Source organism: Tachypleus tridentatus, chromosome 10 (genome assembly GCF_004210375.1).
Source record: "Tachypleus tridentatus isolate NWPU-2018 chromosome 10, ASM421037v1, whole genome shotgun sequence".
Lineage (NCBI taxonomy): Eukaryota > Metazoa > Arthropoda > Merostomata > Xiphosura > Limulidae > Tachypleus > Tachypleus tridentatus.
Window position 1 is genome coordinate 24,562,849 of NC_134834.1, and position 15,666 is coordinate 24,578,514.

The 15,666-nt window shown below is 34.8% G+C and overlaps 1 protein-coding gene across 2 annotated transcripts in view; it reads right to left on the reverse strand.

Moving 5' to 3' along the window:
* Positions 1-15,666, reverse strand: part of LOC143228895 (nose resistant to fluoxetine protein 6-like) — a 61,446-nt gene that overhangs the window by 18,959 nt on the left and 26,821 nt on the right. The window contains exons 1-4 of one of the 2 annotated variants that reach the window (XM_076460329.1): positions 5,446-5,464; positions 4,334-4,521; positions 3,269-3,377; positions 2,011-2,107 (exon numbers count right to left, since the gene is read on the reverse strand). In XM_076460329.1, the coding sequence (XP_076316444.1) occupies positions 2,011-2,107; positions 3,269-3,377; positions 4,334-4,521; position 5,446 (395 nt within the window). In that variant the 5' untranslated portion in view covers positions 5,447-5,464. Of the gene's footprint in view, positions 1-2,010; positions 2,108-3,268; positions 3,378-4,333; positions 4,522-5,445; positions 5,465-15,666 lie in introns of those variants that run through there. The other variant, XM_076460328.1, reaches the window with a different exon arrangement.

Consider the following 15,666-nt stretch of genomic DNA (forward strand, 5'->3'; position numbering starts at 1 on the left):
ATGACTAGCTGCCTTCCCTCTAGTCGTGCACTGCTAAATTAGAGACGTCTAGCGCAGTTAGCCGTCGTGTAGGTTTGCGCGAAATATAAAAAAACAAACACACAGAAGGTCGTTTTTGTGCAAAGTTTTCGCGAAATAATTTAACGAATTTTGTAAGAGTCTATCAGAGACAGTTTGTGTATTTGCATAATTGTGCATAAATTTTAATGAACGTCATCTCTGTGCATATTGAGTTGACACCTGTGATAGTGCTTTAGAAGCCCCAGCCCAGAGTTGCTCAGCTGCACGTCTGGATGCTCGTAACGCTGACAAAAACTGTTTTCTGTGCTCGTGGTAAATAAATCACAGGCTTAAAACAAACAGACTGTTCAGAATAAAATGAAATATATACTTATACGTAGTGTAGGTTTTAACAGCACTCTGCATTTTAGCGTTGTAAGTCCATAGACTTACCGTTGTTTCAGCGGGGAAACCTCTATTCCAAACAAAAGCACTGTGATCTCACGTATTCCAATTTTACAACGTTTCCTCTTCTCAGTGCCAAACTAAAGGCTTAGAAATACAATATTCAGTTTTAGATAACACTTAAAAACCAGTTGAGTACTTTGTAGACCTTCTATACTTTGATACAAAGTTATTGTTTTTTTATTACGATTAGTAAACACATATTCAGAAAACAAATGAAAAACTGTAATATTTTGTATCTGGAATTTCTTTTTAACATTAGTGGTTCAGAGAACCTACCTCGTTTGTTCTTATATTTTCAGCATCTTAAACGTTTTAAATTAAAAACTTCAAATAGATATGTTGTGCAGGAATTTTGTTTGAAATAAAGTGTGGGGTCGTTTTGCCTTGTTCACTTGTGTCGTATGTGCTAACACTAACTTTAGATGTGCTTGTTTTTATAAACTGGTACTTTGTAATTATTATTATTTTGACGAGATGACTTATAGAATAAGGTCCTGAATTCTCGTCTTCAAGAATTTTCATGAATATTCACCCTCACAAACAAAAGTACTACATTTAGAAAGAATTTTAAAAATTTAACATGAAATACATTCATGGACGCCCGCAGAAAGAGATAAGACTGAACATCGTCTTTTTACATGTTACAGCACATTTCACGTATTTTCATGTAAACTCAACGTCATAGTTAAACTAAATATTGTTAGGAATTGTTACTGAAACTGTGACTCTGTGTTTGCGTCTAAGCACACATAACACATATGTTGACTTACATTGTAAAAGTTGATTCTCTACTAACATGTTTCGCTACCGAAAATATTTTATGGGTACCTGAATATGTTTTATTTTGTGCTAAATTGTGTTTTATGTGTCACGTAAAATAACATCATCTGATTAACAAAAGAATTCCCCGTTGGTGCAGCGGTAAGTCCACGGATTTACAACGCTAAAATCAGGGATTTGATTATCCCCGGTGGATTCAGTAGATAGCCTGATGTGGCTTTGCATTGAAAAAACACACACGCACATTAACAAAATGTTTTATTTTCAAGACACGGCATACTTCGAGAAATGTTGTTCAATCAATATACTTGTTTCTCGTGTTCTTTTTTACAAAATACACTATCTAACAAAACAATATCTAGATAAATATTTTATCACGTTAAATTAAATACACAATATGACACAATAACGTCTAGATGTTTTCTTACAAAATGAAATTAATCAAATTTTCTAACGTTAAAATATCCATACTAATGTTAATACTGTAGAGTGAGGTAGATAACTTCACACCACTTCTTCATCCATGTCTATCACTGGATTATTATTGTCAAACAGTTCTAAAACTGGTCTGAAATAACGTTCTATTTTTGTTCTTTTTCCCAACCATTTAAAGTTTTTGCTTAATGAATATGTTAATCAGATACTCTGAAGCCTCTTTTTATAACTTATATTCAACTAGTAAAAAATCTGATTATATACCTATTAATATGATTGGCTATACCACTGATGACGCCAAACAGCGCATTACATGGAAGTACTTACATCACAGAAACTGCTGCTACGTCATCAAACATATTTTTTTCATTTGTATAACAATGTGATATGGTTGCCGTCCAACCGTTCGCCACCTGCTTCAAAGCTTACAAAAAAATAAAACAAAAAATATATACCAAACCTTATAGTGTAAATATTCTACCAATCAAATTCGGAAGACTAAAATAGACATTTTTTTATTTCTTTAAAATTTAAATGTCTGTAAAGTCAAATATACGTCACAAAACTACCAGTTTTTTTTTTATGTCATTTACATATCGGAGTTTATATTAAATATTACTTATTGTAATGCTTCAGAAAACGAAAACAAAACTTTCAGATCTTTGGTTTAAGTTTAAACAAATATCTAAGGATTAGTTTAAAAATAATTTACTTAAAACTAGAAAACTGGGAAAGAAATTAGGCTTAAACTACATAGTTTCACACTTTTAAATCAGGTGTTATTGTGAATAAAAATGCAACTTAACACCACGAATAAAAATAAATTGGAATTTTGTATCCTAAAGACAACTGACATAGGTATTAAAACATTAATTAAAATAAAGTTTGTTTGTTTGTGAATTTCGCGCAAAGCTACTCGAGGGCTATCTGCGCTAGCCGTCCCTAATTTAGCAGTGTAAGGCTAGAGGGAAGGCAGCTAGTCATCATCACCCACCGCCAACTCTTGGGCTACTCTTTTACCAACGAATAGTAGGATTGACTGTAACATTATAACGCCCCCACGGCTGGGAGGGCGAGCATTTTTGGTACGACCGCGATTCGAACCCGCGACCCTCGGATTACGAGTCCAACGCCTTAGCACGCTTGGCCATGCCGGGCTGATTAAAAAATAAATAAAGTACAGGACAACGTATGAAAACTTTCCTTGTTAACCTCAAGATGATCTGAAAAGGTCGAAACACTGTCTTATACTTTATTTTAATTAAAAGTTTTAATACCCATACCAGCCGTCTTTATAAAACATTTTTACTTCAAGTGAGTTTCTCGTCATCATGAAGCTGGAATTTTGTTGTCATGGTCACCTCTCTACAAAATAGTTCGAAACCCATAAATAAAGTAAATTAATATTACTTTATTGTTAGATTTTGTTGTTGTTCATCAGAAGTTTACCTTTCAAAAATGTTTTAAACTTTTATACAGATTACCCAGCTCAACAGTTCATGAAAAATGTTTTATTATTACCTTAGCGTTTTGTCAGACTGTAGTTTAACATTTGTGAACAGCTGACACTAAACAAAAGATTTACCTCTATTAAAAGCAAGAGATACGTCTTCCAGAAAGCATGTTGATGGTACACAGAGTCCTATCTTGGGGCTATTCAATCTCAATACCTTGTAAGAAGGGCCCGGTATCCCCTAATTAAAGACAATACATAAAAAAAAATATTGATAGTTTCTCATTTACGATTAGTCTGTTTGTGGAATACATCTCCAAATATGTATCTTATTATAACAGAATCAAAACAAATACAGAGTGTAGTGCTTAGTAATTAATATACTTAAAGTGTTCGCTACTTGTGAGAGTAATTCGTATCATGAGCACCCTTAATGTCATTACAAACCCAGAATATGAAATATTGTGACTGATTTGCTGCTATATGTTTATTTTAATATGTATGTTTGTGTAGGTTAAATTTATATTTAGAAATGTAAATAACTTATACTGTTAAATCTGTAATGCGAAATTTCCGCCTATTTACTACATGTATACACATGTAAACGACACTATATCGTCGGTATTGTTGTGAAAACTGAAATTTCTCGAAACTCTCATCATGCCTTTAAATATAAGAAACGCGAGGCGCCAAGAGACAGTATATACTGTTGGTTTGCTATAGTTGGTATATTATAAACCTTGGAAGTTGTACCTGAACTGTGATTAACGCTTATTAATGGGGAACTTCAGATTTATATAATTTCAGCTGTGGAAAACTCATTAGGTTTCTGTTAAGTGAATTGTACCGATATCAAATGGAAATTAATTCACTCATCGTGAATCCTCGATACGTTATCAAAGTAGTTCCAGATCAGTTAGAAACTTCAGTATTGTTTGTAAGTTTGTAAAAGGTTTGTATATATTATCTGAATACCATCACAGTCGTAAAGAAAACTACCTGAAAACTGAAATGAGCTATTTGCAAATCTAATTTAGCGTGTGTTGAGGTGCTTTTGAACAATTTCAAAAATCAAGGTTTATGAAAAATGTAATATGAAATAGCTATTATTTGGGATTTATGCCAGAGAATGCATACACGGCTTTTATTTCTGTTTTCCTAGACGATAAATTTTATTAGTCGGTTTCACACACCTACCTTAGGGGGCGTTGAGGTAGAGGCTCCAAACGACAACGTTGGTAAGCAGTATTTGCCTCGAAACGGAATAAGGGTATTTGTGTCTGTTGGAAGAATAGCTGTTGTCTTCACGCATTCCGAATAATAGCCGAGAAAAACCACACTTCCCTGAAGTATGCCGCTAGAGGGCTTTCCGAGAGCATCAATCACTGAAAATGATATTATGTGTAGAAACGTATATTAGTAATATATATTTATTTTGTTGTTTATTATGAGAACTGAGAGAATATAAATGCATGAATTACTGAGAATTAGCCGATGAATTCTTTTCAGAACAGCTATGTAAGTTTCCTTTGTAAAGAACAAAAATATTAATATATATATATATACGATTTCTAGCCGTTCCTGTAAATAACAAAATGCAGTAGGTTATGGTGTATAATACTAAATAAACAAGATAATCCAACTTTGGTTATTTTTCATTAACAGACACCGGGTACGTTTTATATATTTTACTATAATCGATTATTACCCAACCAGTAAACTACTTGCCAACTATCCAGTTTCAAATTTTAATTTCGTTTATGTTTGTTTCCCAATAAATCAATGGTAAGTTTTCCAGAGTCAGTTCCTCACGGTGCACATAACTGACTGTGCAACGTTGCGCTGAAACAACAGCAGTAAGTTTCTGCTTGGAAAAACTATTTATCCTAAACTGTTGTTTAATAAGAAAACAAATATCGTACTTCTTCAATGAACTGTATATCATGATTCTTAAAATAAAAATTCAAAATGTCGTTCCTCTTTCTTCAAGTCCCTAAGAATGTCGATATTTTAATAATTAACATAAACTTGTGATTTAAGTAAACTATCCACATAGAACATAACTAAACAAGTTAAATCCGTGAAACGTGACAAAGTGGAATTGTTTCAGCAGTTGGAATTAACCCTCGCTATTAACAATATTTTCAGTAACACCTCACGAGGACAGATCATCTTAGAAGTTTAAAGCTAGTCTTAATTCCATGTGCTAAGCTATCAATCCAATGTCACTCATTTGAAACGATAGAGGAAAAAATGATTCAGCTGTGTTCTTCCTCAACTAGTATTAATTTTATAATTCAAGTACTTACTTTAGGCTTAATAACATCTCAATCACTGCTCTTCCTATTATATCCAATCCAGTCTGAAGAGATTAGGTATTTGTTTGAATGTCCTTCTGGATATAGATATGTATAATATTATAATACATTTTTCTTCATATTCATTCATCAGCACTTATATAGTATAACTTCGATGAACGAGCACCTTAAAACAACGGGTAGCGTGCAATTAATGACAGACCTTTTCAATCTCTTTACTTTCTACTTTTGTAACTAAATTATGTCTTGTAATAACAGGTACCTCTATGTTCCTGATGAAGGGCAAAGCCTTTATTTTTTGTTCTCCATATGGGCACTGAATAAAGCAGACAGTTATCTTTGTTTGGCTTCTATGGCATACCGCTATATTCTAAATATTCCACAAGGATGACCATCATTCAAATTCTTGCAATGTTAATTGAATTGTATCCGAACCATATAAGGTAGTAAATACGTTTTTACAGATTCAAAGTGTAATCTTATTACACTGTATAATTCTTGTTGTAAAGGCTGTAAGATACATATGCTGATAAATTCCACATTATTTTCTCTGGTGCAGGCGTCGAGTCGGCTTATTTTTGTGCGCGTGCTTTGTTGCTCTCGAGAGTACTGTAGTAAAATGTACGTAAACAGTCTAATGACACAAACGGTGCATTTTTGCTTTTTTTTTCAACGTAATTTTACTTCCGTGATTTACAGTAACATAAACACGGAAAATAAGTGGATAATGTTTAGCAGTTTAAACTCTGAAGAGAAGTACTTGTTGACAACACTTCATGTCACAGCAAAGTGCATCTTATGAACACCCATGTCCTACATACACCAAACAAAATGGAGGTTCTAAAAAATCAGAACTTTGCTATAGTCAGTATATCCAGCTTTGCATTTTTTCTTCTTTTATAGAATGGATTTGGAAGGGTGCCCTTTTGCTATAGAATGGATTTGGAAGGGTGCCCTTTTTGTCCAAGTAGTACTTACTAACCATATTCCCCTTTCTTTGATGCTGTGGTCACTAGACCCATTCCGGGGTCAAGAAGAACAGTTTGCTGGTTCGACAGTCCGTCTAGATGATGAATAGATTAACTCATGTGAAAATATGTAATATAATAGTAAACCTGGAATTAAAATAAGTTTACAAAAATATTTTGCTAATAAAACCTAACCCTAATGTTTAGTGACTTACGAATATTCTTCATAATTACATTTCATTAACTTGATAAAGTTTCCACCGAAATAGTTGTTATTCAAGCTATTTAAGACCATGAATAATGTCTAGATCATTATATCACTACATTCTCAACTGGATTGAAGATTGGTTTTGTTTTGAATTTCGCGCAGAGCTACACGAGGGCTATCTGCGTTAGCCATCCCTAATTTAGCAGTGTAAGACTAGAGGGAAGGCAGCTAGTCATCACCACCCACCGCCAACTCTTGACCTACTCTTTTTACCAATCCGGCTGCAAGGACTAACATGTGTGGTATGACGGGGATTCGAACCAGCGACCCTCAGATTACGAGTGGAGTGTCTTATCCACCTGGCCATGCTGGGCCAGATTGAAGAACCCTAGTATTCGGTGAAATGTCTCGTCAGTACTGTGTAAACCAGCTAGGGTGTGATTGGTATTCTATTATAAGAGAGTTTAAAAGTCAGCATATCTAGAGAAGGAGCAGATTTCGTTAAAGAAGACACACACAGCACGATTAAAAAAGTTCAATTTAAAGAAAAATTGAAAACGTTTTGAATAAAAACCGAAGTTACTGAATGTTTACATTTTTCAGTAGCTGCTCTTTTTCATTTGTAAAAAAATAAAATAAATATTTATATTAAAACTGTAAATAACTACGGTTCAGTTTATAAACAGTAAAACCTTCAAGTAAAAGAGAAAGAAAACACAACACCAAAATATGCTACAGTTTTTTCAGATCTTTGAGTCCATTAAAAAACAACAACACTGATTTTGGGTTTCCAAGCACCAAATAAATAAAGGTTTATTTCCTTTACTCTAAATAAAGCTATGTCTAAGAATTTTAATTCGTAAAGCTTTGGAATAAGTCAAAAGCATTTAAACAAGTATTGTACATGGTGTTCGGAAAGTCACTGTGCACTTATATATTTATTAACAGACATGTTTCAATATAGAATACAGGAAGTAAATATGAATGACAATTATAAACAATGTTGAAAGTGACCCCCGTTGACATCAATACAGGCCTGGATCCTTCTTATTTTGTTTCTAAACACTGCTATCAGTTGCTGGCTTGAAATAGACTGAATAAAATATGATTTCAAAACTGCACAGTGACTTCCCAAACACTCTGTACTATAGTAATATTCTCAAGTTTCCTGATAACTTCACAGAATGGGATAATAACCATAATTAAATGTATTTGGGAATTAAAACTAAAATTTTGACTAGATCTAGTTAAAACGAAAACCGCTGGATACAGTTTTGAAGAAAGCAAAAAAATGTATATTTATTCAATGCACAAAAACAATACGAAAGCGTCAGACAGAAGTTCCAAAGTACAGAATGAAAGGTTTGAACTATCTATGTCTTCTAAAAATATTTCTATATATTCTGGATTGAGAGATCATGAGATGATATACAAGAAAAAATAGACAAAAATATCGGTCTTCTCGTACAGCCCCGCAGTGGCTCAGCGGTATATCTGCGGACTTACAACGTTAAAAACCGGGTTTCGATACCCGTAGTGGGCAGAGCACAGATAAGCCCATTAAGTAGCTTTGTGCTTAATTCAAAACAACAACTTCTCGTACATCGTTCATGCAAAACCAGTAAATTATTTGTTAAGCCTTCAATTTCAAACCTTAGTTTAGTTTATAATTTCTACCGTTCATGTCACTGGTCACCCATTGTTGAAGATAACAATAGTATCGATGCAGTAGTTAAATATCCAACAACATCAACCATTGGAAAGCTCAAACATATGCAGGTAGAACACACTTCTTGACCACGTGTAACTTTCACATAAAATAAGCACGTTACTACTGTAAAATACAGACTTCCCAAGTGTGACGTTTCACATGTAAAGCTACAGGAAGTACGTTACTAGGAAACATAATACTTTATCATAATACATATTCTCTTCACTCGTTGTATTAGGCTTGTCCTCCAGCAGTTTTAAAGTTTAAACCAAACAAATAATTAAAAATCCAATAATCATCGGGTTTCTTTAGTACCAAAATTTCTTGCGCCTGTAAAAGTACTTACACTGCATAACAGATGCATAAGACAGTTAAGCATAACTCTCAAGTTTTTGTTGTTTGTTTCGAATTGGTTATTAAAGAGCAGTTCAAGGGTTACCTGCAATAGTTAGTCTTATCTGTGAACTGATAAACGAAGTAAAAACAACTTCATTAGCACCCTTCGCTATTTCTTGAGCAAATATTATCTGATTAAATGATGGGATTTTATAATGCACCCATGACCTCAAACTGTGGAGATCAATTTGTTTTGACAGTAACGAGACGCAAACATTGCGCCGCAAGGTCCATAATTCATAGGCCATTCCCGGCCTAACCATAAACAAAATCAAAATCACAGCGTCACGGTATGTTAATAAGCATCCTCTGTCATGAAATCAAACTACAATTTCGAAATCTAAATTAATAAAATACTAAATGTAATAAACCATTTATGAAAGATAACATTGAAAATAAAAGTAATAAAGCGAATCAATATATATATATATGTATGTATATTGCCCTAATAAAACCTGATGGTAATAAAAGTACTTTAACGCCGAAAATAAAACAGAAGTAAAACCCTTTATCGTATTTAAAACACTTCAGAAATATAGAACCCTTTAACAATGACGTAAAATAATAATGATACAACACAAATATACCTTCTACGTAATATATACATTTTACAAACGACAACCCTTTAACGAAGACATGAAGATATTAGAACGTCCGTATAAAGTAATCCCTAAAAATGGCTATTATACGTGTGGTATAAAAATACACAAAAACACACACAATAAGATGATGAATATGAAATCATATGCATGTCATAATACCAAAATATCAAATAATACTGTAGCCTACTAATATCCAATAATCACAATCATAGATATATCAATATACATAAAAGTGACAGCAAGTGAAAATATGAGTTAACACGAAAATAACTAGAGTGCTCTCATCTAATTACATTGGATATATTCATACACGCCATACAATAAAATAAAAAGTCCGTCTAAATAATCAAAAACAAACATTACACATATAATTACTCACTCTTAAAATGTTAAAACCCAGATTTCAATACCCGTAGAGGGCACAATACTGATACCCCATTGTGTAGCTTTATGCTTAACTACAAATAAGCAGCCAAAATGTATATTCATTCCCCTAATATTTGGGGTGAATATCGTGTAAATTGCTAATGATTTTCTCCCCCCATTCTTCAAAACTGCTTTAGTATCTGAATATTTATTACAAATATAAGTTTGTTTGTTTTTGGTTTTTTCTTTGAATTTCGCGCAAAGCTACTCGAGGGCTATCTGCGCTAGTCGTCCCTAATTTAGCAGTGTAAGACTAGAGGGAAGGCAGCTAGTCATCACCACCCACCGCCAACTCTTGGGCTACTCTTTTACCAACGAATAGTGAGATTGATCGTCACAATATAGTGCCCCCACGGCTGAAAGGGTGAGCATGTTTGGTGCGACGTAGATTCGAACCCATGACCCACGGATTACGAGTCGAACGCCTAAACCAACATGGCCATGTCGGGCTGTTACAACTATAAGGCGTATTCAGTTCTGATGTTTCAACAACTTTCAGTGTTTAAAACATATATATATATATACTTAGTTTAACATTAATATTGCTGAACCCTTCCGGTGAGTATGTACATAGATATGTGTTTTGTTATCTATATATATACAAGCTGAGGTACCTGGTCTTTGTCCGGGTAATGAACTTAAAAAATACGTGGGTAGATGTTATGACAAATAACATAAAAATCCTAACTTTAACACAATTTATTTGTCACGTATTATTACTGTATTCATCACTAAAAGGTCTGTATAAATTTTATTTATACTTAAAACATGGTGTACCCTATGTGATGGTCAGTGTGACTTTATAGGAAGAGGTAGCGATAAAGTAGTGGTGTTAGGGGTCCTTTCTTTTACTCGCTTTCAACAGCCATCTCTTAATGTGCTTCCAAAGTCTTTCACGTGATAAATTAATTGACAGTTATTTGTCGCATAAATGTCTTACGGAATGAAGTTGAAAGGTGATGATTCAAAGTAGGAAATTAGTATTATTAACTGAAGGGCTCTTCGTGCCAACCTTATATTAGTTATTAAAGTAGAAACTTCGCCTAAGGCTATGTATTGTTTCAGTAATGACGGCCTTTCTTTTATTGCATTCCTCCGTAGACGGTGTTTTCGCACTCTCTGAGATATATAAGACGTCTGTACGCCCTTCCCCAACATTGTGTGTATATTGTGTTATCGAAAAATGTAAGTTTTGTGTTAGTAAGAACGTGGCGCCATCTATTAATGTAATTAACGTTAATTAACGTCAGAGATAATAAATGCTCAATAATAACAATGATGAGATAAAGGGAGCTCACATACTCTTTGTTCCATCATAGAAAGTTTGACTGACATTGACCCTGTAAGTAGTTAGATATCAGACAGACATTTTTTTTTTTTTTTTTTGCTTTATACAGGATGTTCGGAAAGTCACTGTGCAGTTTTGTAATCATATTTTATTCAGTCTGTTTCAAGCCAGCAACTGATAGCGGTGTTTAGAAACAAAATAAGAAGGATCCAGGCCTGTATTGATGCCAACGGGGGTCACTTTCAACATTGTTTATAATTGTCATTCATATTTACCTCCTGTATTCTATATTGAAACATGTCTGTTAATAAATATATAAGTGCACAGTGACTTTCTGAACACCCTGTATATACCATGACGCGAAAACAGTGCACACAAAATAAAACACATTTTAACAGACACGATTATAAAATGACGCTGTCAAATTACTGATCTCCCAAACACTGTAGAGCAAAAAGAAAAGTGTCTTATGAGAAATTTCATTCACAAATTACAGCACAAAATAATGTAAAAAAATGTTGTTACACGTGTAGTTGTGTGTGTGTGTGTGAAACCAAATTGCGTTTATATTAACAAAAACACCTTAAACACTATGAACCTAAACTAATTACAAACAAAACAAAAATATAATAATCAAACCACCCTATACGTTTATATATATACAGACATGTCTGTATATATTTCGCCAGCCTGTCACCAGCAGTTGGTTGACAAATGTTTTCATAATGACAGACGTCTTCCATTTCAATTGTCCCTTTTTATTGTGTCTAATGGTAGATATCTTTAAACAACCGATCGAGGAGACGCTATTTGATGTCGACACTTCTGGTAAAGAGCAGATTGTTATCACAACCTTCTGAAAGTACAAAGCACCCGCCCCCTCAGTGGCCCAGTGGTATTTCCGCTGACTTACAACGCTAAAAACCGAGTTTTGATACCTGTAGCTGAGACAGCACGGGGAGCTCATATCCATTGTGTTGCAAACTTACCATGATATAACATTGTATTTCACATATGTTAATATACGCAAGTGTTTTACAAATGTGTACGGATTTATTACACCAGAAACCAGGTTTCGATACCCATGGTGGGCAAAGCGCAGATAACCCGTTGTGTAGCTTTGTGCTTAGTTCTAAACAACAACGACAAAAACAACTTAATAAATTGATGACATGGTGTATAGAGGTGTTTTACTTCTGTCTCCTACATTAGTTCTTTCTTATCGTAACAGTAACCATTAAAACGCAGGATGTAGGCGTTCAAAACCAACACGCCATTTAAAGGTGTACAGGACTCTTACCTCGACTTCTGTCTGAAAGCTAGATTCAACTAATGTCATACCCTAAAGTATTCCAAGCAATCTTGGAAAAAGCAGGATTTTGGCGACGCGAGGTGTAATGAAGTATGCAATCTATTTAGTTACAAAACATGTCTCTCTTTGTTCGTTTTTTGTCACACACGCTGTGATCTACCGCTGAAACGTTAAAAGTTTGTCTTCTGCAGAAGAGAAATAGTTAACACTAATTCTAATGTGTTTTTTTTCCTTCATGGCAGCCTGCATAGAATTAAACTGTGTTATGGCCCTTTTTCAATACCCAGATCAACCATTATCCTCACAACCCCTTAAAAAACAACAAAATATGATGATAGAAGTTTCCCTCAGTCTCTTTAATTGTGTAGATTCACATCAAGTTCAATGTTTGAGGACACAGGAAAGCAATGATAACTATGATGACATATACATAAAACGTTACGTAAGTTAAAATAAAATAAAAGAAACAGTTTAAGTTTAAGAAGACACGTGAAATTCCCATCAAACTCTTACGGCCAGTTGAAACTGCATGTGCTTTTTTAACCTTGAAATAATTAAATTTGCTACAACTTTTGCTGTCAAGAGCACAAAGCTACAAAACGAGATCCACCAGTGTGACCGTGAAAAGTCTACAGACTTAGAACAAAAAAAAAACGAGGTTCGTTTCCCCGTGGTGAACACAGCAGATAGTTCAGTGTGGCTTTCCTCTAAAACAATGTGGGCCATCCGTGTTCAACCCACCGAAAGTATTGAAATCCGGTTTTTAGTGTTATGAGCCCTTGGTCTTACCGCTGGGCTAGCAGGAATGAGGTGAGAGAGAAACAGACTACATGTTATCAGTCTGAGTGAATCTCGCACATCCTGGTCATTAGGGCGACCGACTCACAATCGATTACTCACTTCCCGTCACCGAACATTTTCGTTCTTTCAGCCTGAAGGATTGTAATGCGTAGGTTAATCACACTATTTCCAGCGGCTCAGCGGTCAATCTGAAGGCTTGCAGCGATAGCTGTGATTGGCACAGCCCAGATACCCCTTTGTGTAGCTTCGTGTTTAAAAGTATAGAAATGAAACCCAAGATTAATTTAGGCCAAACGTTAGTTGACGTACCTGTCTCGTTTCTTTTGGCAACCGAAGTATCAGGTGTCTAGCTTGCTATTTCTTCTTTGTACACTACCAACTTACGTCAAATTTGGCAAACAAAATGTAATTTCCAATATGATCTCGCCAAGAAAATTTTAACTCGATATTTTTCCAAAACTCTATTCACCAGTTAGCAAGAATTAAAAAAAAAATCGAATCTCTGTGTCATTGTGGGAATTTACCTTTTTTTTTTGTTTCATTATTAAACAAAGGCTTAACAACATTACGTTCTCTCTCACCAAAATGCCCCCCGCTAGTACAGCGGTATGTCTCCGGATTTACAACGCTAAACTCAGGGGTTCGATTCCCCTCGGTGGGCTGAGCAGATAGCCTTTGTGGCTTTGCTAAAAGAAAACACACACACACTCACCAAAATAAAAACAAGTTTTGGCTCGGCGCATTTGTATAGACTTAATTTATTTGTTTTTCTTTGACCTTGAATGTAATTATTCCCAACAACGGACTTCAATGGTCTAAACGTTCAGAAAAAAATGTCTTAACGTTAAAATCCTAATAAACTGCGGTCATACACATATAAAATTAATCAATTGAAAGTTTAAAAATCACTTAGCTTATGACCCTCAAAATAGTAATATATGAGAAATGTTGATTAAACTCTGTAATATAGTCAGCGAAAGATGAACAGTCGTTACGTTTTTGAATTTCGGGCAAAGCTATACAAGGTCTATCTGCGCTAGCTGTTCCTAATTTGTAGCGTAAGCAGCTAGTCATCACCACCCACCGCCAACTCTTGGGCTACTCTTTTAACAGCGAATAGTGAGATTAACCTTCACTTTTAACGTTCCACGGCTGAAATGGTAAGCATGTTTGGTGTGACGGGGATTCAAACCCGCGACCCTCAGATTACGAGTCGAGAGTTCTAACCATCTGACCATGCCAGACCGAGTTGAACATGGGAGAAAAATGTACAATTTCTGTTCTCCCAGGTCAACCCTCTCTAGTCACTCAAGAGGCTACGATTTTCGTTTAGCTCACTCAAGTCTGCTAAAGCAAACTAGGTGTGACTACCTCAGTAGACAATAGTTTAGAGTTAACTTTTAACACTGTCATTTTTCCCTGAGAGAAAGACCTCTATATGTTTACATTTAGATAATTACGATAGTGGTGCATCATTTTGCAGTGTTCACAGAAATATCATACAAAAACAACAACAAAGTACTTTCTATAATGTAGTTACTGTCTTTAAAATCTTAGATGAATATCTAAAAGGATTTCTCTGGCAGCTTTGTGTTGTGGTATACTTAACATCTATGTGTTTCAACATTTCATCTTGTCACAGTAATGTAACCAAACAGTGAAATTATGCTCCAATGTACCCAAAGTTCAAACAAATTATTTATACAAAAGAAAACATAGGAAAGAAACTCAGTTGCCCAATGATAATGACAGTAACCACGTCCTTCGGTACTGGACGTATTAACTGAGTGTTTCGCACCCTTGCTCTTTCAGAACTGGGTGGTGCTCGAAATGTGCCCATAAATATTCTGGATCGATGAATATAGATTCTGGCTGATTGATCTCACTTTATATCAATCACTTCGAACGCTTAACAGTGGCTGTAGGGGCATGTCACCAACTATGTCCATGTCCAGTCCACCACAGAACAAAAATAGTTACCTCTGACCTTGGTTCTGGCATTTGTAGAATGTAAAGTGGAAACTGTTGACCAGTCTTTCCTGTCCGACAGGAGAAACTCATTTTCCGAAAGAGGTCAGGACCAATGAACCGCATGACTATATTGCATAGGGAGTCATAGCACAAGTGATGTCATTGCGTTTTGTACTTCGACGATAGAGCAATTGTTTCGTTTCCATAAAGCAGTGGCGTTGGTTCCGACAGAGAATGACGTGTTGTTTCGAGGTTTTGGGCAGTCTGCTATTTAGCTTGCTATTGCAACGGTCATTAATTGATTGGACAGCCAAGTTTTACTCAATTAACTATAATAATAATAATAAATAAACGAGTTTTCCAAAAGCTAAGAGCTTATGCAGAAATAACGTTTGTGTGCAATGTTTATAACTAATTATATCACTTTTGAAGACAACTAAATGAATAAAACTAGGGTATCAGGTTAACAGTATAACCTTAGTTTAGTGACGTTGACAATTTTAATGTTTTCTTGTTTAAATTTATAACA